We start from the raw sequence: 14,178 nt of genomic DNA, 5'->3' as shown, positions 1-14,178 counted from the left end.
TTTTGCTATTTTTAAGCGATCTGGAGCTAACCGACGAGGTTTTGCAACCACAGGTGGAACTTTAGTTATGATATAATGAACGGTGTTGTGTTTAACAGGTTGGTTAGGATCTGGTAACCTAGTAACTGAAGGAAATTCTTTTAAAATTTTGTGATATGGTGTATCACTAAATACAGTTTTTACTGAATAAATGCTTGCATTTTTCACGCAACCGATGGTTTTAAAATGCGATTTTAAATCTTTGAGACATTTGTTTCTGAGATCAGGCACCAATTCAAAGAAATGGAGAAAATCTGCTTCAAGAATGGGTGTACTAACATTTGCTATAAGAAAAGTCCATGTAAACTGTCGTATTAATTTGAAATCCAAAGAAAGTGTTTTTTGACCATAAACATGAATAGTAGAAGAATTAGCAGCGAAAAGTGTTTGTTGGGACGAATTCCGTTTTTGAGAATTTTTGAGAAAAGTAAGGACACGTCAGAGCCGGTATCGACCAAGAATGAAAGGTTTGTTCTACGGTCACGAACGAACAGGCGACGTGAAACTTGAGGCAAAGAATAAGTCGCCTCTATTCTTTGCTGGTTTCGTTTCCCTGCCATGAACAGGGTTTTGTACATTTGTCATCTCTACACTTTTTCCCAAAACGTCTATGATACCAGCAAACAGAATAATCAGTCCTTTTGGAATTGCTTCATTCCTTATTGCGATCTCCGCGATTTGGCGAGCGACCACGAGAAAGAGAAATGCGATCAATACGTTTGTTTAATTTTTCTATTTGTTTAAATAATTTATCCTCAAGAGACTGATCAACTGTGCGAGAAACGTCACAAGTCCCTGGGGTTGGATTTACTTCTAAAATTCTGTCGGCAATTTCTGCAGCTTTATCTACGGTTAAATTGGAAACCGCTGCCAAAATAGACTGAACAGTCGAAGGCAAACGTTGAAGGAATAATTCTAACATTAAGTTATCAGGAACATTTAAAGATTCTGCTCGACGTTTCATATTTCTAAGCAAATCGGAAGGTTTTCGAAAACCTAATTCTTCTCCGGATAATAATTGGCGAATTTCTTGCTGAGAAGATTCTCCTGAACGATTTATTAACTCAGTTTTGAGCTTTGTATATGGATCAATAGGGTCTGGTTTCATAAGTAAATCCCGTACTAGTGATGCGATATCTGGAGGAAGATGAGAAACTACATAATTATATTTAGTAATGGATTCTGTGATAGGTTTGGGGGTGGCAAGAGCAAAGATACTTTCACACATAATAAACCATAAAGATGGGTCTAATCGGTTATAAACTGGAATTTGGACGACATGAACATCAGACATTGTGCAAGGTTTTTAAGCCAAAATAAAAGCAAAAATTTAACTATAGAAAATGAAATTAAATGATAAGTAGAAAACAGAATTATAAAATGATCTATAATTACTACTCATCTGTGATTCGGAGGACGAAAACCGATGTAATCCATTACTTCTGGTTTGGAGATCTTGAGTGATGGCTTGTAGTCAAAACCGAAAGTGCTTTAGAACTGTTCATACGATTAAACACAGTCCAGTTTACCATTATGGTGATTTCCTATATGTTTTTACCACCAATCCTCGAATTCCATATCACAGATTATGTTCTTACTGCATTAATATAAGTATTAACAAGACATAGTGCACAATAAAAATTAAGCTTTATTTAGGAACATCGCGCATACTCCCCGACAGCCTGCCTGTTTCGCTCTGCTCGCTACTCGTAAGAAACTTCTCCTCTAGGGTTGCCACACTTATCGAAGGGCGCAAGGCGCGCTCCTTATCGCCATCACCACACGTGCAGCATATGCACAGAAGATGCCTATTTCAGTACACACAAATCTCTTTTAAGCCCAGGTATGTGCAAATACACAAGAGATAGGCATTTCAGTACATGTTAAATTCCAGCTCTTTCAAATTCAAGTTTGCAAGAAAATCTCCATCAGGCCATGGACAATACAATATAATGAGCCAATTTTTTCTGACAATAAGTTTCTAATGTCTAAAACAAAACATTTTGGGACATTCATTCCGTTGATAATCTTTCCGCAAGAACAAAGTACCTAAGAAATCGTGCAAGATTTGAAAATTATTTCTTCTTTCAATATTTTTTCTGTAGAATGGTAAACTTTTTTTTTATTTGTTAAAATTGTTGCTCTAATATTTTGTGGTGTCTAAACGAAAAATAGAAGTTATTTTTAAAGAAATCTGTTATGTTCTTTTCATAGTTAAAAGTTAAAAAAATTTGAATACTAGCTATGAAGAATAGCCAAGATTTTTCTTAGGTTCCGATGCTGATAAATGCGGTGATAATAAATGTGAAGATACTACTAACCATATTTCACAAGAATTGGTTATTTAGGAAGAAAGAAAAATTGATACCAAAGAAAGCACAATTCAATTTAATGAATGAATTTAGCTATCGGCAACAAAAAAATTTTTTAAATACCTAGTTTAACTCAAAAGTATTGAAAGGAGTGTCGAACGAATACAGAAGATGAGACGATCATAATTTTTACTGTCATCCAAATGAGAGTGATGCGGCATTCAAGATGTTACATTACAAACATAATGAGGAAGAAACAGTACAAAGTCCAAAATCCATATGTCTAATACCTGGAATAATCTACTTTCTAGACCTCTGGACCATCAGCAATATTTCTTTTTATAGTAAAGAATATAGAGGGTCCTGATTCTTAACTTTACTTGGGCAGTGAATAAAACAGTCATTTATTAGCATAAATTTGCACGATTAATAATTGTACTTCATAGCCACCTTTCTGCTTTCATAGCTTCTTTTTGTTGAAATTAAAACTTTCTACCTGATTATACCTGTCATCACCAATTTAACATTTACTGAGTATCTCGTATCCCTAAAGCCAATCTGGTGATGCTGAGCTTGAGAAAAACTAAGCAATGCCTAAAACAATTTTTGTTACCAAATACCATAGTAATAATCAGCATTAAGCTTGGTGATAATTAGACACTTTGACCAACTGCATTGCAAAGTGTTGACTGTATTAACAAGGAGAAATTTAACAGAAATCCTTTTCTATACCCAAAATATAGATTTTTATAAATGATAGAGACCAAATTTAGTGCTGTTTGAATTAATAAAAATTAACTTTTATTTAGACAAGCTATAAGTACATGCAGGTGGTAATAAATTAAGATGATTTAACAGAAGTTTTCCATTGTACTGACAATCAACTAAAAGTTGGTAAAATCTGTAGTATGGTTCTAAATCCAGAAAATATCACTCCCAATAGTGAAGAAAATTACATAGATGCTGTTGGGAGGGAAAAACGTTTCAATTAACAATTTAGTGGGATTTCTCAATCTGGCAGTTACAGGACTTAGAACTTTGTAACAAGGAATAATGTCTGTCCATGGAATTACACAGAAAGTACGACACAGCAGTTATAGGATTTGAACAGTGGAATTTTATAACTGAACAAGAAATTATAGCTGTCTATAAAATTAAGCAAATTATTAGCACAAGAAATAAAGCAATTTAAAACAACTTATAATGAAAGAAGTGCTTTATAAAATAAATAAATACTCAACATTTATTTATTAAATTATTAATTTCCCAATTTTTTATGTAAATTTTGATTCCCTTAAAGTTAAATGAAAAGTTCCTCACTTGACATGCATTAAAAAAAAGGACATAATTCACTATTGAAAACATGAGCTGATTACACATATTCATAATCAAGCAGCAACCAACTTGCATGTATTGCACATGCTCCACCATTTCTACACTATTCAGAACTAGTGTGAAATGTTTGGATTTATTATGCTATTTTTTGATTATCACAGACTGCTCTTTCTGAAAACTGGACATTTAGGCATCACAAAGCTATGATGGTTGACAAGAGAACAGGTTGCTTAAAAACTAGATGGTCTCATTCAAAACAGGAGTTACTTGTGATGCATATGCTTGCATAATACTTCATCTATTATTTCAAATTTGGGAATAAAAATTTATTATTAACCAGTGGAAACAAACTGAAATGAAATTAAATTATTTTGTGCCAAACTTCCTTTTCGACATGCTGCATTTCTACTCTTGCAAATATGATGCTACTTCCCTCTTTTCTATGAACTATATCACCATAACAACATCTAAAAGGAAAAAATGTGATTAAAAGTAGGCATGCAGATTGCACTCATATCACTTTGCAATTCAAGTTTAAAATGGCTCTCAAGGAATTAAATATTAAATTTGCCTCAACAACTGCTAGAATCTCTCTGCATCAATGCTACTTTTAAGTTCGTGTCATTAACTTGTAAAACATATGCATATACGACCACTTTTATTATAAGCTTATCATTTTATACCAAAAACTAATTCTATAGGAATACCAAAGAAATACTTTGTTTAACAAACTGGTAAAGTTTCCACTAGACAGAGAAAACAAATTCAAATTTGTTGAATACTATTCCTCCTGTTGTTACACGATCTACTATTAAGTTAGAACATGCCTTTGTTAGGAGGATAAATTGGATAGCACTGATTTTCACTAAAATAGTTGCTGTATTTTTAATATAAACACATTTATTTGATGCAGTTTTTCCAAGAAAAATGTTAAAACATCGTCAAAACAGAAGGGGAAAACAAAGAACTTATTAAAGGATTCTGATCTGGCAACACAAAGAAGCATTTCCCATATATTAAAAAAAAAAAGGCCCCAAAATCAAATGCAACGATGTAATGCGCAAATATCTTACTCCGATGTAAGATCACCTTCCATCAATGCAGGTCCTATATGATTATTCCACGTTATTTACAATGATGCCACACATTCGTTAAGCAAAGACTAAAACTAACCTATTTAGCTTAATGAGATAAACGCAAATCAACATTACATGCAATTTACTCAGTATGAAAAGATATCTTAAATGCACGTAAAACATACAAGGTTTAATACAATTCAATAAAAATTGTAAATTTTCTTAAGAAAATTTTACATTTCACAGATATTTGTCACAGGTTTAACAGATTTTTGTTATTTTGAAATATAAAGATTGTAATCTTAACAAAACGATTATATGTAATCAACATATTTCATAATAGATGACACGAATTTTTCTTTTACCTTCCCGTTTGGAAATTTTTTCAGAAAATCTTCAGTTTTGTTGCTTTCTCCCAAGACAAAATCCTTCGGCACATTGATGGGAAAGCCGCTATACTGTGCTGCAATCAATATCTTCTGGGAGCGGAAATTGTTTTCGAAAGTGTATAGTGTCTGAAATAATAAATTTCAAAAATTTTAGAAATATTTTGTAGTTTACTGAAGATCTATAAAACACATATTTCATGACAAATTGCAAAGGATTATTCAGATGTAACACATCACCATACTTACGGCAGCCATGGTTTCGAAAAAGGAGAACGTCTAAGAAAGTATTGCCACTCGAAATCGGCTAAATTAAGAGCTGCAAAAACGTTTACAACACACACATCTCAGTAATAATACTATAGTTTCATTTTTAAAAAAAAATTATTTAAACATTTTCTTTCCAATTTAGAGAAAAAATAATGAAATATTTTTTATTTCATAAACTTTATCTTCATTCTAATTCAGAAGTCAAACAACAAAAATCAGCGTTATATTTACAAAATTTTCACAGGACTAGTTTCGATGGTTTTACCGAACCACTATCCTCAGCTGCAAAACCGCTATCTTGTTCATTTGAGGTTTTGCAGCTGAGGATGGTGGTTCGGTAAAACCATCGAAACTAGTCCTGTGAAAATTTTGTAAATATAACGCTGATTTTTGTTGTTTGACTTCTGAATTAGTATTTATTTGGCGTGTTATTTTGTCTTAATTTATCTTCTGAAGTATCAAAATTTCTTTTTACTTCATGATTACTTGGCAGTTCAGATGTGAGTGAAGTGATTTCGATAGCACACTCGGGACCTATTCGAGAGGTCCAGGTTCGAGTCCCGGCGAAAGCATTGCACATTTTTCAGCTTCCTGACATCGAAAATAACCTAATGTCTCTACAACTTTAAGAGCTTAGTACTTTTTAGTTTCGTCGCATCTTGGCTCACAACTGCGGAAACTTAATCAAAATTTGAAATATCATTATCATTCGAGGTTTAGCATCGTTTCGGACAGAAGACATCCTAATTGCGAGTGAGTATTATTTTTTGTCTCTTTCTCCTCATGGCCGACAAAACGCCAGTTGAATAACACACACTCCTTAAATGGATGACTACATGGGTGTCGAAAGCCAGACGTATATTTTGCCAAATCTATATTTTGCCACCAAGATAGCTTTAGTTCTTATTACGGATGCCCGAGTACCAGAAAAGGATCACAAATATTGAGAAAAACGAAGAAAAGAAGAAACCCATCTCTAGCATGATGGCCATCTTGAATGCTAAAATTGCTTAAAATCATAATTCTCAGAATTCCAGTTATAGTGAAATGCTAAAGTGCTATAGTGAAATGCTACCAAATCATAAAGAATTCGACCCTATTTTCTAAATTTTCCAGAATAAAAGCATTTTAAGCTTCCTTCGAAGAATTATAGAGATTATCTTGCAACGAAATCTCATGGAACGAAAAATCTCACGGAAAAGCTTATAATTGCATTTCAAGCCATTAGACTGATGATGAGCCTCTCAGAACGACTCGAACTGATGAGAACCTCCTTTTCTAGACATCATAGAACTAAAGAGGTTAGAACAGGTTCTATTCAAGGAGGTCTATTCTAACCTCCTTGGATAGAATAGCCGAGCAGTAGATTGCAGGATTGCCTAGGTTGTGACGGATTGATTTGAACTGAAGGAATTATATTTTTTCACAATTAACATGCGCATGGCCTCACACGTCATGTTTGCATTTTTTCAACAACTGTTGCCTTAGATCTACGTGATAGGGACTCATAAAGGCCTTCGTAAGTCGTAAACCTTTAAATTAATGACAGTCTCCGGAAACTTGAAAACAGCGGAAGTTTTAGTCTCACTCCGCTAATAAGAGCAACGTTTTCTAGCCCTCACTTAGAGGGCTCATTTGTATTCCCAGGCTTCACACTCTTTATACAGCATAATACAGACATTATATCTGTGCATTTCTAATACCCTTTGAAAACTCCCATGCAGTTAGCCTATTCATTTGGGTTTGAACTAATGAAATCTAAATGACCCCGTTGGAATTACCAGTACTCAGCGCTCTTTACTGCAGCCAAAATTGATTCAAGGGCTTTGATTGCAACTGTGCAAAGAATCCGAGATACTTGAAGCATTTTTAAGCATCTTAGTATTGAAGTATTAAAATTTATTATGTTGAATTAAATTTGACTAGAAACAAAATGTTGTTAAGTAATGTGTTTTAAAGCTGACGCGGGGTAATTTCTGGATCTCCAAAAGCCGGTCTCCAAGTCACGTTTACTGAGCCTTTGCGTCTGCCAAACGGAAACTCTCCGGTTTAATCTGTGCAAAAGGGATTTTGTCAGTGTCACAGGAACGTGATTTATGGTATTGTTATTATAAGCTGCTTTTTTAGATCTCTTACCCATTTACTGGCATTATTTTTAAAATTATTGATGCTGCTTTTATGTGAAAGTTTAATTATTTGATTGATTTGGATAAAAGTGTTTTTTAAATTTAAATTAGTAATGGGTGTATGTGTTTCAGATACTTACCGGTTGGATATAGCATGACATAGCGATAATCAAACTTGAATTTTATTCTGTAGTTTTCTCCGATTGCTTTGTTTTAGTATATCCAAGTAAATGGGCAAAGATACAATAAGGAGCTCTTATTTAAAAAATCTGTGAGCTAAATATTAATGTTTGCTGTGTAATTTTTTTTTAACGTTCACGCTTTGTAACGTATTTGTTAATTAATCAAGTATAAATAGTCTTTTCGAAGTAAAATTTTTAATAAAATAAGTGTAAATTAGTGTATTTGAAATTTTGTTTTCGTATTTTAAAGATTTTATCTATTATATCTATTGTTTATAATAGGATATATTAAAATACACCTTTTTGAGCTCTTTTTCCACTTCTTTTTAAAACTATCAGCGTATGCGCATTGACTAGGATTGGTTATATAGTCAAAAACATTTTTATTTCATTAGTTAAGGCAATCTACTTTAGGGGGGTAACATACCTATGTACTTTTTTTTTACATGTGTATGCACTTCTAAGAAAAAAAATGCTCGTGCAGTGCTGAAGATTTCTGTTTGTATATTTGAAAATGAAAATTTCAGTCACCACTCAGATTTTAATTAATGTTTTGTAGTTGGTGGTATGTTTGGAATAATTTTGTCATATGGAGTTAAAAATTTTTTGTTATATCAAAATTTTTAATTCCATTTGCCCATGATATTTGCCTTTTATACTTCTCAGTTACAAGTATTCCGTTTGGGAAAAAGCATCATATTCCACTAGCATGATCATTGGTTTCATTGGAACATTAATCTGTTTCATGCTGATATTGTCATTTTAGTGCCAACCTGTATGAAAACTTATATATGTGTTATTCCATGTTTCTTCTAGGTGCGTAATAATTTTTTTTTTTTTTTTTTTTTTTCATTTTGATTCGTTTTAATATTGCATAAAAGTTTCTGAACATGTATGTGTGTTTTCTTCAAAATATGATAGGTGTTTGCATGCTTTAATTAGTGTAAATACAATGTAAAATTTTGTTCAAATTCTTCTTTCCATGCATCTTATTTATGTGGTCTTTTAAAATAAGCAATATTTCTGCACAAATGTGCAATCATCTTTTGGTGTAAAATTCATGGATTGTATTTTTGACTATGAACTCACTAAAGTCATTGATTGCAACAACTATGTGCATTCATGAGGCCAGTGTTTATCAGTAGTTGAAAATTTGTCTTCCCTCTGTTCATTTTTTACATGGTTAATAGTTGTACATGAAACATTATCAGTTTTAATTGCTTGGCTTATTGCTCAGGAAAATATGAATGTGTAGTCCTTTGTTTTCTGTAACTTGTTACTAATACGCCCTGTTTTGTCTGCTTTCACCCTGGGGTAAAAATTGGACTGTTTATCAGCTGCAATCCTCTTATCAGTAACCCTGACTGATAAAATCATATCCATTTCATTTGCTGCCCTCTCTCATCTTCCTCATTAGTGCCTTTACAAGTGGAAGGCTGAATTTTACCCAATTCATCCCCTTTTCAGAAAGTCATTGTTGAGAGGGTTATTTGTTGAGACAGAGAATATTATGCTATAAATGCCAGTTCAAATTAATAATCAATACACCAATTGTTGGAAAGTAATTTCAAAATGATCCACAGGCATGAAATGCAGTTCTATTTTCAGTTATATATGAATATTCTTAATTTGTCTCTTGATATTTTCATTCCTCTATGTTTAAAATGTAATCCTGAATTTATAGAAACCTTCTGTGGTCATCCAGCTGTAATATTCAAAGATAAATCATATACATTAAAAAGAAATTTTAAAAATGACAAAGCTAGATTTGTCAAGGAATGCATTGCACTCATTGCATTGAACTTTATTCATAAATTCTGAAGATGTATTAGAAGTAGAAAATCGTATCAGCATTCCTAACATAACTAAGCAGGGTTCGTACAGTCCTTAAGTGTTTTGGAATCAATTTTTGGTCCTTAATTTCGATCAAAATCGGCAGATAGTACTTAATTTTAATCATCTGAAATCTCTATCTTTTGGAGAAATATTTTTGGCGATCTGCTGACAAACATGGTTATCATGGGTTATAATTTGTTCCTATTTCTAATAGATGGGATACTCGAGTTTCTGAACAAGAAGTAAACATAAGCATTTCAAAATTATTTAATTGTTTCTAATTAAAAGCTCTTAAACAACTTTTCGTTTTTTGCAATGTGAATTCTTTAATTAAACTGATCTAAATTTAGCAACTTATAAACATTTTGGCAGTTTTAAGATCTGTTTCTATAGAAAATTTTTTAATTCCGAGATCTAGGAATTTTTTGACAGTTTTTTTTAGAGCATAGTAACATTTTTAAGCATTAATTATTGAATTATTTTAGTAATTAACATTTAATTTTTTTAATTATTAGTGATTTTATTAATCATTTTTATTTATTTATTGTTGTACCTCTTTCCTGACAGTGTTCCACAAGGCTCCAGCACATATAATTTTAGAAATTAAGCCTTGTTTTTGTCTATAAAATTAATTTTGCACTTTTTTCCTCTGATTTTTTTTCAAAACATTTCTTGCTTTATGCTGTTACAGAATTGGTAGGGGTAATTTTTTTTAGGATTTTAGACATTGCAGCTTGAAAGTTAAGAAAGATATGAAGGCAAGATTTATAGGCTCACGATTCTAGGAGATTCCAGAAAAATGAGACAAAATGAAAAATGTCTCCATAGTATTAACACGTAATTTCTTACTTTTTGGAGAACATCTGGAAGAACAATGAAAACATTATAGTTGAATGTTTTACTTCTGATACCAGAATCTTTTTCTTAACAATTTTATCTTCCCTTTACATTTTATACTTTTCACTAGACACAAACATGGAAAATGTCAAAAATGCTTCTAATCTTATTATATGGACAGGCATTATAGAAAGGAATTCCTTTATTAATAAAGAAATTGAAAACTGACAATTTAAAAGATTCATCCAATATGTCTTAATGCATCATACACAGGGCTAGCACTAGGCATTTTCCCACCTAATGCAATCTCTGTGTTAAATTCTGCTTCCAGTGTCTGTTCTAAATTCTAAAATTTTGCCATTTCTATACTTTATTGCTCAGTGTGTCACTGAACTCTAAAAATTATGCCACATCAACTCTCTAACCAAACCTTACCATATGTATTTCATATTTCTTCTGAATGTTCATAGTATTACGAAAGAAATAAAGTTATCAGCTTTTTCTATACATTCTAAATGCATATAGTTTATTTAGAATATCAAAAATCTTTAATTAATCCAAAATTTGTAAAATGAAAATGAAACTTGGAAGAAAGAAACTGAATACATACAGAAAAAGATAATTATTCTTCAAAGATATGTACAGTTATTGTTATGTAAATTACTTAATAGTTTACGATTTCAGCCCTTACTATAATTTCCCATTTCTATTTTCTCACTAGAATGCAAATCACTTAGACAGTTTTTAAACTGAGGTATTTGGAGTGTGTTTCTGACCTCCACTTGCTCCTTGCATTAGTTCCTGCCAGCTCTGATATTTTGTAATTATTCGTCTTTGCATTACCGTTTCCAGTATTTGAGTTTGTTATGATGATAGAGTTATTGAGCCAGCTGTAATTGATTTTGTTAGCATAAGAACATGCCTTTATTTTCTTAAGTTCTTTTTAAATAAGAAGCTTATTTAAATCTTTGTCGGACATTGTAGTTACTTGCAGACATAGAGATAATTTGCTTCATATCTGTTGATGGGTTTTGGTCTATTTAACTTTTACCAGATCAAATAAACTGTCATAGGTACATTGTGGACAGGTTAGGAGATAAAACACGCAGAAACTAGTGAAAACATTCTTTTGTGTATTGAGACAACTTTCTAATTGTTAGAAAAGATGCTTAAAGAGAAGGAAATCGATATAAATTAGTCAAAATGTCTGGGAAGGTTTCAAATTAAAAAGACGCATAAATATTTTATTGAGCTATGTCGTAATTCTTCTTGAAAAATTGCAATTTCAGCCACAGCCCCAAATAAGACAAGGTCTGGAATTTTATTTTAGTACTTAATTTTATACCATTAATTTAATAATTAATTACATTTTTATTTGTCTTCATGTTTTTTTTTAAATTTGAGTTATTTAATATTTTAATGGTTTATCTATTTTATTATTTTAATTATATAATAGTTTAATTACTAATAATTATGTTATTTTAATTATTTATTTTATTGTAATATTTATTTAAATTAATTTATTTTTCTTCTTTCCTGAGAACTTTCCCCATAGGGCTTCGGCACATCTAATCTTGGAAATTAAGGCCTGGTTTAAATATGCACAATAGCCTTAAAATAAAAAGATTTATAATAAGTTTCAATACTTATTGATAATATATAACAGTTACTCCTATTGATGCCCAAAAATAAATATCTTAACTATCATTGTATAATTCATATGCAGATCACTCAAAATTGCCAGTTCCAACATAGGCCTTAATATTGGCATAATGTTAGGGGGGCCAAGCTCCCATAACCGTGGTACCAATATCAGGGTTTGGATTATGGCATGGATATTTGTAAGTGTATTTGTGGCATAGAGATGCTGAAAATATTGTCATACAGAAAGTCTTTGTGATATATCAGTGAGTGAGTTCAGTATCTAAGAGAGGTGAACAAGCCAACAATGCTAAAACTTAAGTTGATTGTTCATGTTGTTCTCTATGCAAAAGCATCCAACTTGTCATTTCTGTTTCAAATATATTTGTTCATTTAATTATATATGTATGTTTAACATATATATAATTTTTTTAAATTTAATTTTATAAATTTTTAAAAGTACTTTATACAGTATCTGTGTATCTCCCATTTTACAAGTTCATGCAGTCTTTATTCATTTAACTTTAAAACTGTAATTATGTTTTTAATATAAATATTTCAACTTGGATTTTTTTTAAATTGTAGCTTATGAGGAATAATTTAATTGAGATATTCAAGAAGTTTCATAGATTTCCAAGAAAAGTATTACCTTCATTATCTACAGGTAAATGTTTTGTGGGGAAAAAATCTGTGTCACTTACTTATAATCAAGCTGTAGTTTCAAATTGTAGGAATTTTTCTAAGGCACGAAAGGTAAAGGACTTTAAATAGTTTAATAGTATTTTAAATTGTAACAATGTATTTATGTTTTATTCATGAAGACAAGTATTTTATGATTTTTTTAAACAACTAACTCATTTCAAAGATTTCATAATTTTCATAGAATCTAGAAACATTCTATAGAAATCTATTTCATAATAGTGAATACATTTCAGAAAAACTAAAAAATGACTTGCAAGTTTTTTCCTCTCTCCTTTTTGGGCAAAATGATCAAAGGATTTAATAAACCTTGTTAGGTGTAAAGGTATTTGAAAAACTTTATTGCCCTCAATAAATATTTTTAGCATTTCCTTTTTTGTAGTAGCCTTAGCAAGGATAGAGGAACACAGTCTTGGCAAGAGAAGGAAAATGTTCATAAGAATTTTCTGCTATTCTATTCCTTGTTTTCACAAACAATTCCTTAATATTTACAAAATTTATTTAGTATATATGCAGTTTGTGCAAAGTTTTATGCCTAAGTTCATACCAAATCAAAAGCTGAAGAAAATAAAAGTCTGACCAGTCTTGATACAGTCCTTGTGAGTTTGTGAATGTATCAAGTGGGCAACACTCGGCACATTCGTATAAAAATGCTTGATTCCTTTGTTTAACTCGCCTTTTAGAATATTCTTAATTGTCTTTATTCTTAATTCTTATTAATAAAAATCCCTGCTTACGATTTTCTTAATCTCTTCAGTGCTATTAATAACTTTCAAAATTAGACTTCATATGGGAAGAGAAAATAGTCTACCAGTACTAGATCTAGAGAATATGGGGTGTGGGTAAGAATTGTGACACTTTTCTTTGCTAGGAATTGTTAGATGAGAATCGACTTGAGTGATGCTGCATTTTTCTACAGCAGAAAACGGTTATTTGAATTGATCCTTTCCAGGCCTAATATTTTGGATTCTCTTCAGAAACTTGATCAGTACATCTTTATAAAATATGGAGTTTTCTGTGTATCCCTCTGAAATAAATTCCTTATAAATTTTAACTCCAATCAAAAATGGTTATCAACATGATTTGTAACTAAGCAGATGATTGCCATTTTGTATCAGGGCCAAATTTTATCTCGCTGAAATGTCGAACATGAAGATATGTGCCGTTATGGACAACTGAGAATTCCTTTATTGTTGAAATTTTTTAAAAGCAGTTACAAGTAATTTTTTTTTTTTTTTTTTTTTTGTTTTGAGATTCTAGATTTTTAAGAGTTTGCAGTTTTCAAATGGAGGGTTTTTCAGAGTTATAGCTTTTCTTTTCAACTGGTTGTTTTAGTTTTGGTTTTCAAAATTTATGATTATTATTAACTGAAGCAGTATGTAAGTGCTAAACAATGATATAATTGTTTTCTTCATATTTCAACTTTTTATGAATTGAAT

General features: G+C 31.2%; 2 protein-coding genes across 5 annotated transcripts in view; one reads left to right on the top strand and one right to left on the bottom strand.

Annotated features, from left to right (window-relative positions):
• The window catches only part of LOC118179533 (elongation factor 1-gamma-like), a 48,930-nt gene extending 43,409 nt beyond the window's left edge, over positions 1-5,521 (bottom strand). The window contains exons 1-2 of the mRNA XM_085825868.1: positions 5,398-5,521; positions 5,128-5,277 (exon numbers count right to left, since the gene is read on the bottom strand). Coding sequence (XP_085681994.1) covers positions 5,128-5,277; positions 5,398-5,406 — 159 coding nt within the window. The 5' untranslated portion in view covers positions 5,407-5,521. The remainder of the gene's footprint in view (positions 1-5,127; positions 5,278-5,397) is intronic.
• A 1,886-nt stretch (positions 5,522-7,407) lies between these two features.
• Positions 7,408-14,178, top strand: part of DppIII (dipeptidyl peptidase 3) — a 53,531-nt gene continuing 46,760 nt past the window's right edge. Inside the window, exons 1-2 of one of the 4 annotated variants that reach the window (XM_035372216.2) lie at positions 7,447-7,517; positions 12,626-12,793. In XM_035372216.2, coding sequence (XP_035228107.1) covers positions 7,515-7,517; positions 12,626-12,793 — 171 coding nt within the window. In that variant the 5' untranslated portion in view covers positions 7,447-7,514. Of the gene's footprint in view, positions 7,518-12,625; positions 12,794-14,178 lie in introns of those variants that run through there. The other 3 variants (XM_035372218.2, XM_035372217.2, XM_085825866.1) reach the window with 3 other exon arrangements.

The sequence above is a fragment of the Stegodyphus dumicola genome, chromosome 10 (genome assembly GCF_044657685.1).
Source record: "Stegodyphus dumicola isolate Sdum_Otavi_A_Nest chromosome 10, ASM4465768v1".
NCBI classification, from domain to species: Eukaryota; Metazoa; Arthropoda; class Arachnida; order Araneae; family Eresidae; genus Stegodyphus; species Stegodyphus dumicola.
The sequence above is the reverse complement of the archived record's forward strand: the minus strand, read 5'-3'. Positions and strand labels throughout refer to the sequence as shown.